Raw genomic sequence first — 14,001 nt, forward strand, 5'->3', positions numbered from 1 at the left:
GAATTTATCAACTAGTAAAAGGGATGATAGGTATACCAAGAATAGAAAATGTAAAGTGACCCATCCTCTAAGAAGAGAGCAATGTAAGCAAAGGAGGGGGAAGGAGACAGTTCAAATAGGGCTATTGAAGAATTAGCAAGTGATAGGAAGAAGTGTTTGGAATGGAATTTGAAGTAGTAAAGGATCATGAGTTTCATTTCCCTGTTTCGTACACCTGAGTAGGCATCTCATTGCTGTGGGGTTTTGGGTTTGTTTTTTTTTAAGATTTAATTTATTTATTTGAGAGAGAGAGCATGCACACACAAGTATAAGCAGGGGGAGAGGAAGAGGGAGAAGCAGACTTGCTACTGAGCAGGCAGCCCAGCGCGGGGCTTGATCCCAGGACCCTGAGATCAGAATGCGAGCCAAAGGCAGACACTTAATCAACTGAGCCACCAAGGTGCCCCTTATTGCTGGGAGTCCATACATGTATCATTTTCCCCTTTTTAAAAAATTATTATTATTTATATATGCCACTGCTGCCAAAACCTAGTATAATGGAGCACAGAACAACGAAATGCTTTTGCACTGACATTCCTGGCAACCCAGGCAAGCACAGTGGGTGACCCAACTCTCCCTCCTTAACCAAAGAAAGAATTCAAATTTATCAAACTAACCCCTGTTTTCCTTATTCTGAGCCCAGAGAAATTTGCTTGTTGAGATATTTGCTTCTAAGTTTGTTTGTTGTTTTTTTTTTAAAGGGCATTGGCATACATAATTGTTCCTGGCCTCTAGAGTGATATAAGGCAAAAAACTACAGCACATCCTACATTGTGGGACACTAAGTAACAATCGAGGGCACAAAGCCATGCACACATGCGTACATGTCAACACACACTGCATGTCCAGGTACATTACTTTACCCACATCCAGGACTCTCTTTCACAGGGACTTGGATGCTGGGAACTCTGCCACCTTATGCAAGATCCTTCAAGCCTAATTTGGTTCAGGGTTCATCATTTAAGGTGGTAATGATTCCACCTGTATTCTTGTTCAGAAAAAGGGAACAAGACATTTCCATAATGTTGCGTTTTCTTTTTAAAAGTTCCACTCCTGGCAGTGAACAGGTTAGCAATGGGTTAAAAGCAAAGCAGCAACTGTCCCTCCAGCTCTCCCTTCTGGCCCTGGGGTGATGCAGGGCACCTGACACAGTCAGAGAACGAAGAAATGATCTGGCCAGGCAGACACTGGAAAATAAATGTAGCCCTGACAATATGCGTTGATTAAGTACTTGAATGACAATGGAACATGACAATGACAAATGCAGGCTACCACCACCGGAGTCATTAATATAGCAGAAACACTAATTTTTATAAATCTTTAAACTTCCCGGTTGGTGGCATCTGCATTTCTTTGCCTACTCTTTCCACAGCGGAGCTGACATCAAGTCAGCTTCATTTTCCATTTCCACCCAGGAAGTTAAGAAAAAGGTCTACATTCTTGATCTCTGATTAGCCACTGAAAATGAGGTTTAAACAAGAGATGGATGGCCTGGGGTACTTGGTCTCAGGGGCTGATGACAGGACATCACTGAAATGCTCCTCCAGTGGAGACAGTGGCTTCGGTGCTCAACAATGGAGCAAGTATTTATGTGGGAAGGGAACAAATGAAGGGAAACCAGTCTCTGCAAAGACGTTTCCCCCCTCTCATCTTGGTAGCTAAAATTATTTACTACTCTAGCTCGAAGGGACTTGGAGACTGTCTGATCCAATCCACTCATTTTACAGATGATTAAATTGAGAACCAGAAACCAAGACACGCCTTACTTAGGGCTGTATTTCTGACTAGAATCTGGTCGTCTGATCCCCATTTCATGATTCCTATCACATCCTGCAACAGCAGTGTAGAGCGTATCAAGATGCCTAGCTCCACCCAGCCAAGTCACTAGCTTTTGATCTTTAAACCCTCTTCAGTGTAATCCATGTATCTCATTCTCTTCCTGACACACATCTCCCCTAATTGCTACTGCATCACACCCAACCACCATGCCTGTGTTACCCAGAAGATTCCAGCACAGGAGCCATTAGCACCTTGCATGCGCCTCTGAGCAGCTGCACTACGGTTTCATTGTACATGCTAAAAAAATGTCACCAGGAGAGCCACTTACCCATATCCAGCTGCATACGTGTGCTCCAGCATGGCACGAAATCTTCCTGGCCTTCCCCAACCTTATCTCCCCTCCCTAATAATCCCAGGAGTGCTCCGTGTGGGATTTAACAGGCAACACTGATTTTCTATTATTTCAATGTGTATTTCATGTTCTTAACTATAGTGTAATGAATTCAACTTTTGTGGCTTCCTTACATTTATAGTGAAGTGTCACAGGGACTTAAAACCATTTCATCTTCTATAGATGAAACATGTAAGGAACTGAGAAGAAAAGCTTGGAATCTGTACACTTTTCAGAACCTGAAAGTAGACAAGTCATAGAGGATAGTAAAACCATGTGCAGCCATGCAGGCCTCAGGCTATCCAGTGGAACAAAACAAAATTTCAGGGATGTACACAAATATATAGTCAGTGGAGAGAAAACAAAAAAGAATATGATTGTGCCTGTTCAAAAAAATCAACCCCTTGATAAAAATGCCCCCAAACCACCGCCCCCCTGAAATCAACTTTGTATTCTAAAGAGAATTTGAAGAACAAACAACTTGAATCTTTGATATATGGATTCAATAAATTCCATTTTTCTCCCAGGAAGAACAAAGGTCCATTAGTTATAGAACCACACTAGAACATAAGAAATATGGGGAGACATTAAGAGAGCAAGAGAGAGACTGGAAGGGGGCGGGGGAAAGTCTAGTGCTTGACGGATCTTGATGTTCATCTATCTTTCATTTGTTTCTGTAGAGTTTCTTCATTACCCTGATACAGAGAGCCTCCTTATCTATTTAGACACATAGAACTTTTAAAATAAAATCAGCAAAAACTTTGAAAGACATTCTTCCTTGGTGTACTTTAAAGAAGTTCAGGTACAACATTTGATTTGCCACATCCACCACACCCAGGAGAAGGTCAAGCAGGTGACCTTACTCTGCAAGTGAGAATGGTTCAGCTCTAGTGTTCAGCTGATTTTCCTACCCTGGCAACCTTGAAACTCTAGGTCAACAATGATATAAGGCCCAAGCTACTTTTGGTCTGCAGAAGGCACCTCAAAAAGCTTAAGAGAAACAGAGTCTTCTATCAACACCTTAATTAATACTCAGAACTAATTTTTAAGTCCTTCGAACTCGATCTGGTACAAAACTGTCACATGACTTTCTGAGGAGCCAGCGCTGCTGACGGACATAGCCTGGCTCCCATCACTCTCTGGAGCTCCATCCCTTCAAAGCTAACAGGCTCGTGTCTCATCTGACTCCCCGTATCAGAAAACCACGTTTGAGTCTTCAAGTCCTCATGTAGACTCATCCCTTAATTAATTCTCCCAGCATGCCTGACATCATCACCTCTTGGGAAGGCTTCCATGGTATCAAAGCCCTGAAAGAGCTATTGGAGTTTCAAGTAGGGCTCTGCAGCCTGGCTCTCAACAAGGTGGCCACATGGCAGTTCCTAAGCAGCAGGTGACCAGGGGCCTGGGAACCACCTTATGATCGCCCTGTTAGAGGGAGCAATGACTCCTTGGTAGGCCATCTGCATGGGAGATGAGCCACAGCAGACGGCCTCCTGACAGAGAGCCACTGGGAGGCAGCATCTGCCAAAGGAACCAGCTAACAGCTGCAGGCCCCATTAAGTAGAAGTCTCTGGAGATTTTCCTACTCTGACAAGGAGAAATCATACAACAAAAATACACACAAGAGTCATCTTCTAATTAGAGCACCTAGATACCAACAAAATATCCAGACATAAATGGACCTAGGAGCGGTGAAGACAGCAGTGGTTTTAAAGGCTACTTCAAAGCCGGCACTCTCACCAGGAAGAAGATACTAAAGGAGTTGCCTCTTCATTGCCTAGCAACCCAGAAGAATGGGTAGACAGCCTCCAGTTTCATCAACTATTGTTGATGAACTACACAATTTTACAAGTTCTAAAACAAAACAGTAAACCAAACTAAAACAATGCCTGCTCCCAGTTATATGTTTCCAGCCTGGAGATTTTTTTAAACATTGACAAATATCAAAACAAACAGAAATAGTTAGTTTTTAAACGGGTACAACCTTAAGTGAGAATTATCTGTGGATATGGGGTTTTCTCTCTGTTGGCCAAAAGCCAAGAACCCAAACTGAGAGCATCACAGAAAAGCACCATTTACAACAACTGTAAATGTCTTTGCTCTTTAAGAGTTTCAAATGTTGCCATATTTCAAAATATTAACATTTTATATATCCTTCAGGGTCTGGTTAAGTCCAACTCAGCCTACCCAATGCTCAGTCCCCAATACAATCACACGCCCAGGTCCCCACCTCCCATCCTCCTCTGAAGCTCCCATGAGCTTTGACTCCACTGCTGGGCAATTCCACCAAAGGCACCAGAAGTCCCCTCATTCTTACACAGCTCAGCTCCGCTCTCCCCACCTCTATCTTAAATGACCCCCAACCAGGCCTCTCCGCTATGTTCTGTGGAAATACCATTCCTGGTACACCCATTTCCCTGGTGTCTTAACTTTTCCTCAAACATGCAGACAGGCTTCACTTTAGATTCTTGACGTCAGACCTTAAATCAGTTGTCAATGCTTCCAAACAATCCTACTACATTTATAGATCCCTTCCTATTCTCCAAGACCCTATGACTTCCTTCTCTACTTCACACCATATAACCCTCCTGACCACTCCACAGGGGTCTCATAATGCATTGACAAAAGTGAAGCCACCAAATCTATTGAACTACCTACTTTTTATTAAGCAAATTTATTGAAAACAGCAATATTGAAAGGGGACATTAAAACATGAAACTTCTTACTCTCGAGATACATGTAGATTCACATGTAGTAGGATGAAACAGTACACAGAGATCCCAGGTACATTCTACACAGTCTTCCTCAATGGTAACACCTTGCAAGACTACAGCATACTATAACCATCAGTAGAATGACACCAACATGGTCAAGATCTAGAACGTGTCCATCCCCAGAGGATCTCTCATGTCACCCAATTACAGTAACACTTACTTCCCTCCCACCTCCCTCTTCTTAATCCCTGGCAACCACTCACCAGTGGATTTCTACAACTGTATCATTTCAAGAATGGCATATACAAATGGAATTAAACAGCATGCTTTTTTTATACAGTCTAATTCTCTGGAGATTCACCCAGGCTGTCATCCCCATCAACAGTTCATTCCTTTTTATTGCTGAATAGTATTCCATGATACAGATGTACCTAGACTACCGGCTTTTGCTCCCTTTTGCTCCTCCCTCCTCCTATTCCAAGGGAGGAAGTGCCCCTTCTCCTATAAAAAAGCCAACCTTCTTACATGTGCTGCAGATACGTTGCTGGGTTCCTCCCAAAGTACTTCCCTTTGGCTATCATCTCTTTCTTCAGTAGCACGCCAACCTAACAAACACGCTCACATGCACCCACACTAAGAGGTCTCCTTCTGATCCTTCATACCCTTCCAGCTCCCACCCACGTCTCTAGCCTCCTTCCCAGCACCGCTTCTCAAAAGAGTTATCTACACTCAACTATCAACCAGTTAGCTACCTCTCATCCCTTAACTACTGTTTGCTCTTAACCCACTCCATTCTGGCTTCTTTCCGCACCTCACTACTCTCCCCAAGGTAACCAGGGACAGTATTGTTGAATTGAAAGACAATTCCTTATCATCATCTTCCTCTTGGCGATGGAGCCAATCCTTTCCTTCCCAAAATACAATTCTCTCCCTTTCTGTGATTCCACAGTCCTGACAGTATGTCAATTCACAAGTCTTACAGGTTTTCAATTTTAGCATACTGAAAACTGAATTTATCCCATTTTCTTATTAAAACCTACTTCTCTCTCAGGCCAAGTGCCATGTTGCCATTGCCTCTTATGTAGTTATATACAGAGGCAACGGCCCAGCAAGGACCACTCTAGGGCCCTCCAAGAGCGGCACCAGGCTGATGTTTGGCTGTGACCATGTGACAGAATCTTGACAGAAAAAATGTGAATGGACAACAAGAATATGTCTCTTCCAGGCTGGGACTTCTAAGAAGTTGGAAAGCTTTCACCTCTGTTTTTCCACTTCTCTCAGCTGGAAGCACTGCGTCTTACAGCCACAAGGAAAAATAAAACCAGAAAATGGAAGGAGCGTGGGTCCCTGATTCACCATGAGGAAGACAGCTGCCTGCTAACCAGCAACTCATACATGAGCAAGAAATAAATGAGTATTGTGCTAAGCCACTGATATGTTCTCGTTTACTTGTTATAGCATTCCAACACACATCATTTTATCTTGGCATTCTTTTGATGGAATTATGAAAATAAAGAAATCTGGGGTATCAAGGAGATTTAGGAGCAAAATTTACTAAGTATCAAGGCTACCCAGAAAAAAGCCTTATTTTATCTAAATTCACTTTAATCTCAATTCTTTGTCTCGACTACTAAGCTAAGGAGGCGTCTAGGATGAGAAACCCGTTAAGCTCTACACAGCATTGAAACACAAAAGCCTCCAGGTTAATTTTAAAGAAAAAAATGTTTTCTAGGATTGTGCTGTTTATTTTTCCCTTTCCCTCTTGAAGTAAAATTCCCTCTGAAATGCTTTTAAAAATTTTTCAGATGTCATTCCAAACTGATTACCACAATCTGAGAAAGAAAAGTCTCAATATTTCCCCCAACATAGAACGAACACCAGATCCTACTGTGTTAGAAATTCCAGTTTATACTATCCACAAAGTTGGTTTATTATCATTAAATGCGAGTTACAAACATGTACAGATTCTTCTTTGTTTTACATTCCAAACAAGCCACTATGTTTTGAAAACCACAATTTTCTTCATAAGGAAAAGGATCACACCTTTTCTGACTGTTAGGGCTGCAACATACATCCCAGTTGTGAAATTCAGGACCAGGATTCAGGGCATTCCTTCGCCTATCAAGAAGCCAGGACTCAAGACTGAGGTTCTCTCCTTCTCTGTGCAGCTTCCTTGCTGAGAACTGTCAGGCACCTTACCACATATTTATGAATTGACTTAGGGGTCTGCATAATGATTACTCCTCTTACTCATTAGGGGGCTCCAGAGCTCAGTCAGTGTTTACAGCATGCTTCTGGGTGCCTATTTAGCAAGCTGCAGGCCACGAAGACAGAAAATATCATTTGCCTCCAAAAAAAAAAAATTTTTTTTTCAGGCAGCATTGGACGTAATAAGCTCTGGGTTTGTTGTTTAAATGCTAGCCCTGTAAAAAGGGTACTGATGGTTTTTTTTCTTTAATCTAATAACTTTAAGTTACCCCAGTTTTAGGGAAGAAATTGCCAAAAGTTAAACTACGGCTATCTGTGCATGGTGGAGGTAAGGGCTTCTCGCTTTTTGCCCCCCTTCATTTTCTAACTTGTCTACACTAAACAGACATCACTGTTATAATAAAAAATAGGCACATGCAAATATTCTTATTGTAAGTGATGGTTTAAACTACAGAGACCAATTATGACAAATGGAATTATTGGTCCCAATTCTTTGCTCCCCTGCAGTAGCATTATATATCTGCACCTTTGTCAAGGTATTACCTGGGTAGAACATGCTTCCGCCCCTTGACTCTGGGCTTGACAATGTGTCTTGCTTTGGCCAATAGAAAATTTGCCAGACGTAAAGCTCACAGAGGCTTGAAACGTGCCGGAGCTGATGGACATGCACTCTCACGCTCCTGTCTTTTACCAGAATGTAATGCCTTGGATAGCTGCTGGTCCAAGAAAGAAGACAGACACGTGGAGCTAATCTGGACCCAAACAGCATCCTAGAACCAATCCCAGCAGAGCTCAGACTAAATTATCCAAAACCCAGCTGACCCGCAGCCATGTGAGTAAGAAAGAAACACTTGTCTGCCAATGAAATTTTGTAGTTATACAATACTATTATCACCAAATGATAAACCAACTACTGCCACCAAAAAACTCAGTGGCAAAAAAATGTCTTGCGGATTGAGTTGCAGGGTGTAAAAAAAGGCCATAGCATCCTTCATGTGCCTGTTAATAAGGGAACCCAATCAACCACCATCCCAGTATGAGAAAACTCCTTAGCAGACAGGAATTGTTTTCCTCCACCTTGTTAAACATACAATTATTTAATCACATTTATAGCAAGTCCTATGAAGCAAGTGATGCCCCCGAGACCATTCAACAATGGGATTTCACATAAAAACATATTGTGAGCCTCTGTCAACGTTAAAACCTATTCTTTTACAACATGGTATTTAATATTTACAATTGTCTTCCATTTTATGTGTATACCGTGATATGTGTAGCCAGTATCTTTTGCCAGATATTTAGATGACATGCAATTTTAATTATAATAAATGGTGCTGATCTAAATATAACTAGTGTTATTTCTCCGCACACATTCACAACTATTTCCTTGTGATGAAATCCAAGCAAAAGAATGGCTAGGTTAACAAATGTGCAAACTTCATGGGTTTTACTATGGATCAACTGCACGGTTTTAATTTACTTTTGTAATTAAGGGACAAGGATCCCTATGGATTGAGTCAGCCCTGGCTTCCAAATGAACATAAAGTTTCCCACATAGGATTCACTCCAAATAATCCTACCAGAGTTTACTAAGTACTTTCTGTATTAGGAACAGTGCAGTGGTTACAAGGATGGACTCTGGAGCCACAGCACTCAGGTTCAAGTCTTGGCTCTGCTGTTCGTGAACACCACGATCTTGTGCCGTTCAAACTATCTGTTCCTCAGTGTTCTCATCTGTAAAATGGGGATAAGACTGCCTCCCTCACAAGTGGATAAATATGGTAAGAACTAAGTAAGTCAGTAAATGTAATTCCCTGCCAACAGTGCATGTGACATAGTAAGCTCTTAGAGTTAGCTGTCATTATTATTAGTGGTAAGATGAAAACATCACAGATCTTCTTCTCAAAGAGCTGAGTTTAATGAAACTTATCAAGGATAATTCAGTGACAAAAGTTTCCAGCTACAAACCTTCACAAAAAAATTGTTTTAAAGAAAACAGTAGAAAATTGCCAAAGAAAAGACTTTTAGATTAAAATAAGGCTAAGCAAGAGGAAGATGGCTGGTCTTTACCATACAAAATCTATCGGGCACAGACTTCTGATGTTAAAACCAGTTTGACTTAATTAAGTTTAGCAACAAATATGTTCCAAGGTAAGATCTCATGTGATTATTCATAGTTGCCTATAACTAGTGGAAACTATGTTTCTTAAAGATCAGAAAGGAGATTTTCTTTCTGCTCCAACTGGACACTAGCACATTGCCTGACACAAAGTAGAAACTCAGTGGATATGGCACCCAAACTGGTGTTCAGAAGCCCAAGTTCTCCATCAACTGCGATTCAATTCCTGCTGCACATAATAGTAACAGCCACCCGTCACTGGCTAAGTGCTTTGCAAAAATTCTTTCATTAAATCCTCAGCTAAGCTATTTAGGGGACCAGTCAGAATGTTTTCTTCATATTCCAATAAAACTTACAAGCAACTGCTTTTAAAACCAGATTGATTTTCATGAGATTCTTTTACGTTCCCTCTCTCCTAAGGGCTAATAAATATTTTTGAAAATTATTTGACCTAACATTTAATTATCTAAAATGATTGTAGAGCACACTAAATTTTGTAAGAGTAGATATACCAGAGCTATTGAGATTATGAAATGGGAATCAACTTCAGAATTTTTTTTTAAGCTGTAAGCCGAATTGTATGATTCAGCTCATATATCTGCATCAACACCTATACCCTTGCACTGTTTTAAAGCTTTAAGTCAACTCCTCCAGCAAAATTGCAGAGAACCATTATTGCCCCTACTTTTAGTCAAAAATAGTTTAACCAAAGTAAGTAAACTTCCTAAGTGAAATTAGTAAGCAAACTGATGAGTAACCATTAATATTTAATTCTCCCACCTACAAAACAAAGGTTGGACTACCTAAGTTTTAGGATCTCCCTGAAAAAAGCAAATAGTCTGAATCTATAAAAGGAAAGCAAAGAAAAATTCCTTAACAAGCATTAAAAGAACATCTGTAACTCAGGCATGGACATTTACTTAAATTTAGTGAAGTACAACAGGTTTTTTGATGAATTTCTTCCCTCTGGCCTGAGGTCAGTTTCACTGTGCATTCCAGCAGTATGCCACAATGGGTCAAATGTTCTAGACTCCACTGAGCCTAATGTCAGAATCATTTCCGTTCCCAGAAATTTCATCTCCAGGATGTCAAAATCTGCAATTCTCAAAAAAAATGTGAGTAACTCAGCTTATTTTTCAGACCATTTAAGAACTGGCAGAGAAGACCATCATGTACAGAGAAAACTCCACTTTAGGGTTTAAAAAACAGTTTCTCTGAGATATTTATATTTAGAGGAAAAAGCACTCGGAATGAAACAGAAATTTAACCTTCAGTGACTTAAAGTCTAGTAACATGAAAATTTATATGGTGTGTTATTAAAAATTTCTTAAATATCTTAAGTTTTCTATCTTTCAAGTCATTACAAGGGATTTTTGGGTTCTCTGTATTTGAAAAGTTTTTAAATTAATTTTTACAACATGATGAAAAAGTGCACGAAAGAAAAAAAAAGGATGAAAGATTTGAAGAGACACTTCACGGAAGATAATCGAATGTCCAACAAGCACATGAAAAGATGTTCATCATTTAGTCGTCAAGAAAATAAAAATTAAATCCACCATCTGACAGGACTATCTACCCATTAAAATGGCTAAAATTAAAAAGGCTGGCAATACCACAAGTTGGCAACGGCGCAGAGCAATTAGATCGTTCATCTGTTGCTGGTGGGAATGTAAAGACGGTACAATTTTGGAAACAGTTTGGCAGTTTCTCATCAAGTTCAATATACACTACTGATACATGCACCAACATAGAAGAATCTTAAAAACATACTGAGCGAAAGGCGCCAGACACAAGAGAACGTGTACTGTTTGATTCCATTCATGTTATAACTTTCAGCTAAACCGAAGCTGCAGTGACAAAAAGAAGATATCTGGTTGCCTGGGGCCAAGAAAGGAGGCGTGGGAGTGAGAAACACAAGATCAGGGCCGAGGAACCATTCAGTATCTCGACTGTGGTGGTGGCCATGCGGCAGTATACATTTGCCAAAATCCATACACATGGACACTTAAAATGGGTCCATTTTATTGTATGTAAATTTTATTTCAGTAAGAAACTTCATTCCTACAATCCTCCATTTTACTGCTGTCTGGATTGGATCAGCTTTTACCAAACAGTCTGCAGAGGGGTGGGCCCACTCTGAAGCAGGCCGGTTTTCACACGTGGGACTCCCGCACCTGTCAGCACCTGCTGGTGGGTCCATGCGGGTCCTCCTCTATCACGTCTGCCCCTCAGGACTCACCTGTCAGAGCCCCTCCCAGGCTGCCCCGCCGCAGCTCTCGACCGTCCTCACTCAGCTGTCTTTTAAACTTCAGGGACTTTGCAGGGACAGAAGTCACATCTGGGTTGCTGCATTTCCGAAATGGCATGGGTGGTGGGGAGAGTATGTGGTCAAGCTGCAGAGAGAAAGACAGGGGCGTCACTCACTGAGGACACTGCCAACACAGCCAGCATGCAACACCAGCCCATCCGGTGAACACCAACCCGTCCGGTGCTCTTCTTTTCTTATCCTTCTCTAAATCCCTCCCGCCCAAGCCTCCTGCTCATTTGGTTACTTTAGACCATTCAGGATTTCACTGTCATGTCCTGTATCTGAAAAACATTCTGGCTTACTGCAAAATCTCAATGGCAATGATTTTTAAGCTGTGGGTCACAACAAACTACTGGGTCAGGAAATCAAGTTTCGTAGATCTAAGCAATATTTTTTTTTAATACAGTAGAAGCTGTTAGAGTCCAACGAAGGAAAGAAAAGGACTGTTTCATGAAATGTCTGATAAAGCTATACTTGTGCATGTGTCCTGAGTCACTGTGTCAAATATACATCTTTCCGTGGGCCGTGAGCTCTTTAAAAAATAAATAATATTGCTCTATAGAGAATCAATAGATCACTGCTTCAGTTGTTCACAAAAGAAAATCCACAAGCTTCTGGTGCTCAGAAATACACGCAGGGAAGGGCAATTTCTAAGCACCAGAGCCCTTAATGCAAATCAATACATCCCTCTATCACTTCATAGCTTTTTAAAAGAAAATCTGTCACCAGAATCAGAGAAACTACAACCACTTCAAGCAACAGCTTTCTACAAAAGAATCCCTTGTGTCGCAACACTTATTTCAAGATCTGTCCTCCTTTTCTAAGACCTTTCATACTTGAATAGGGCCACATCTTCTAAAATGTTCACCTTCAAAGTATAGATGCATATATATGTGTCTAGATGGTTATTAAGGACAAAAATATTCACATGCATATATCTATATCCAGAGAGTTATTAAGAACAAGAAAGAAGTACAAAAGGTATTCATGGAAATTCCAAATGTCACAGAAAATTTGTAGAAATTTAAATTCAGACAAGACTTCAGTAGCACTGCTCAAATCTGGGCATTTTTAAGGATGCTTCATCGAGACTTGTTTTGTTCAGTTTTGTTTTGTTTTGTTTTCCTGGGCAGAGAGAAGGATACCTGGTTATACCTGTCTCCATTTTTTTCAGATTAAGACTATCAGGGATATATTTTATAGGAAAACAAAATTTAGGGGCAAAATCATCCATTTGTCCGTCTTTGTACTGAAGCATATTCGAAAGCCATTGCACAAAAAGAAATTTAACCAGTGAGTAACTCCTCCCAAGTGCACTGAGATGGAACAGACCTCACTGGCTGGGCTATTACAAGATGTCAACTCTCCCCCAAGCTCACTGTACTCATTAGTAACACTGAAGAGCTAGATTTCAAGCACTGGTCAAGAAGTACTGCCTCAAATTCATGGCCTATCAGTTATTTACTGCATTTCATTGCCACTTAGCATTCTTGTGAAAGGTCCCCCCAAAATTTGCAATCCATCCCCTCCGGGATCAAGCCAGATCAGTAGGGAAAAGGGATTCCAGATTGCACTCTTGGAAGTCTGCTGTTCATTACAACACTGTCCTACTTAGGAGGACCTCCAAGAAGGAATTGTATCTAATTTTAGACACCTTGGCCTTAAACCTTATGGACACCAAATTGGAGCAAGGGAACCCTGGTCAGTGACACATCAGCTACTGGAAAATGCAATCGGTGGTCTAAATGCAGTCTGATTATTACACAATGTAGAGGTTGTTTTTGCTTCCTTCTTGGCTCCATTTTATGCCCTTAACCCAGTTCTTTTTTTTTCTTTTTCCCTGCCAATTCTTCAAATATTTTTAATTTTAAAGTACGCTCCACACCCAACGTGGGGCTAAAACTCACAACACCAAGATCAAGCATGCTCTACCAAGTGAACCAGCCAGGCGCCCCTCCTTGCCAATATTTTTTTTAATTTGAAAATTTTCAGAACAAAATTTACAACAACAAAAAAGTTTTAAGGAGAGTACAATGTGGTCCCTTATTCCCATGACCCCGGTGAACAGTTAACCTTTGCCATACTTTTTTGCTCTTTCTCTCTCTTTTCCTCCCATCCCCACACAGTGGAGAGTTCCTTGCAGACATTATGGATCTCCCCCCCTCAAAACTTCAGCAGGCCTCTGCTAAGGTCAAGGACATTCTCTTCAATTCTCCTACCCTGTATTGTATGTAGCCTTTTACGATGTCTCAAGTCTTTTGTTACCAACTTAAATTATGAATAGTACGGAAAAGGTAAAATAAGATTCTATCATGTAGACTTAATATTAGAAATTTGCTCTTTTGCATTAAAAGGAAAACTTGCAGCCACAAGGTGGCAATGTGCCCCAGACATTCAACAAAACGTTCCCTAACAGCTTGCTACCAGGTCCTCTAAATGCACC

At 40.9% G+C, this 14,001-nt stretch overlaps 1 protein-coding gene across 1 annotated transcript in view; it reads right to left on the reverse strand.

The window, feature by feature from the left end:
* LOC121100713 (microtubule-associated serine/threonine-protein kinase 4-like) overlaps positions 1 to 14,001 on the reverse strand; it is a 294,690-nt gene that overhangs the window by 141,200 nt on the left and 139,489 nt on the right. The window contains exon 2 of the mRNA XM_040622218.1: positions 11,490 to 11,643. Coding sequence (XP_040478152.1) covers positions 11,490 to 11,643 — 154 coding nt within the window. The remainder of the gene's footprint in view (positions 1 to 11,489; positions 11,644 to 14,001) is intronic.

The sequence above is a fragment of the Ursus maritimus genome, unplaced genomic scaffold (genome assembly GCF_017311325.1).
Source record: "Ursus maritimus isolate PB19 unplaced genomic scaffold, ASM1731132v1 scaffold_5, whole genome shotgun sequence".
In the NCBI taxonomy this organism is placed as follows: Eukaryota; Metazoa; Chordata; class Mammalia; order Carnivora; family Ursidae; genus Ursus; species Ursus maritimus.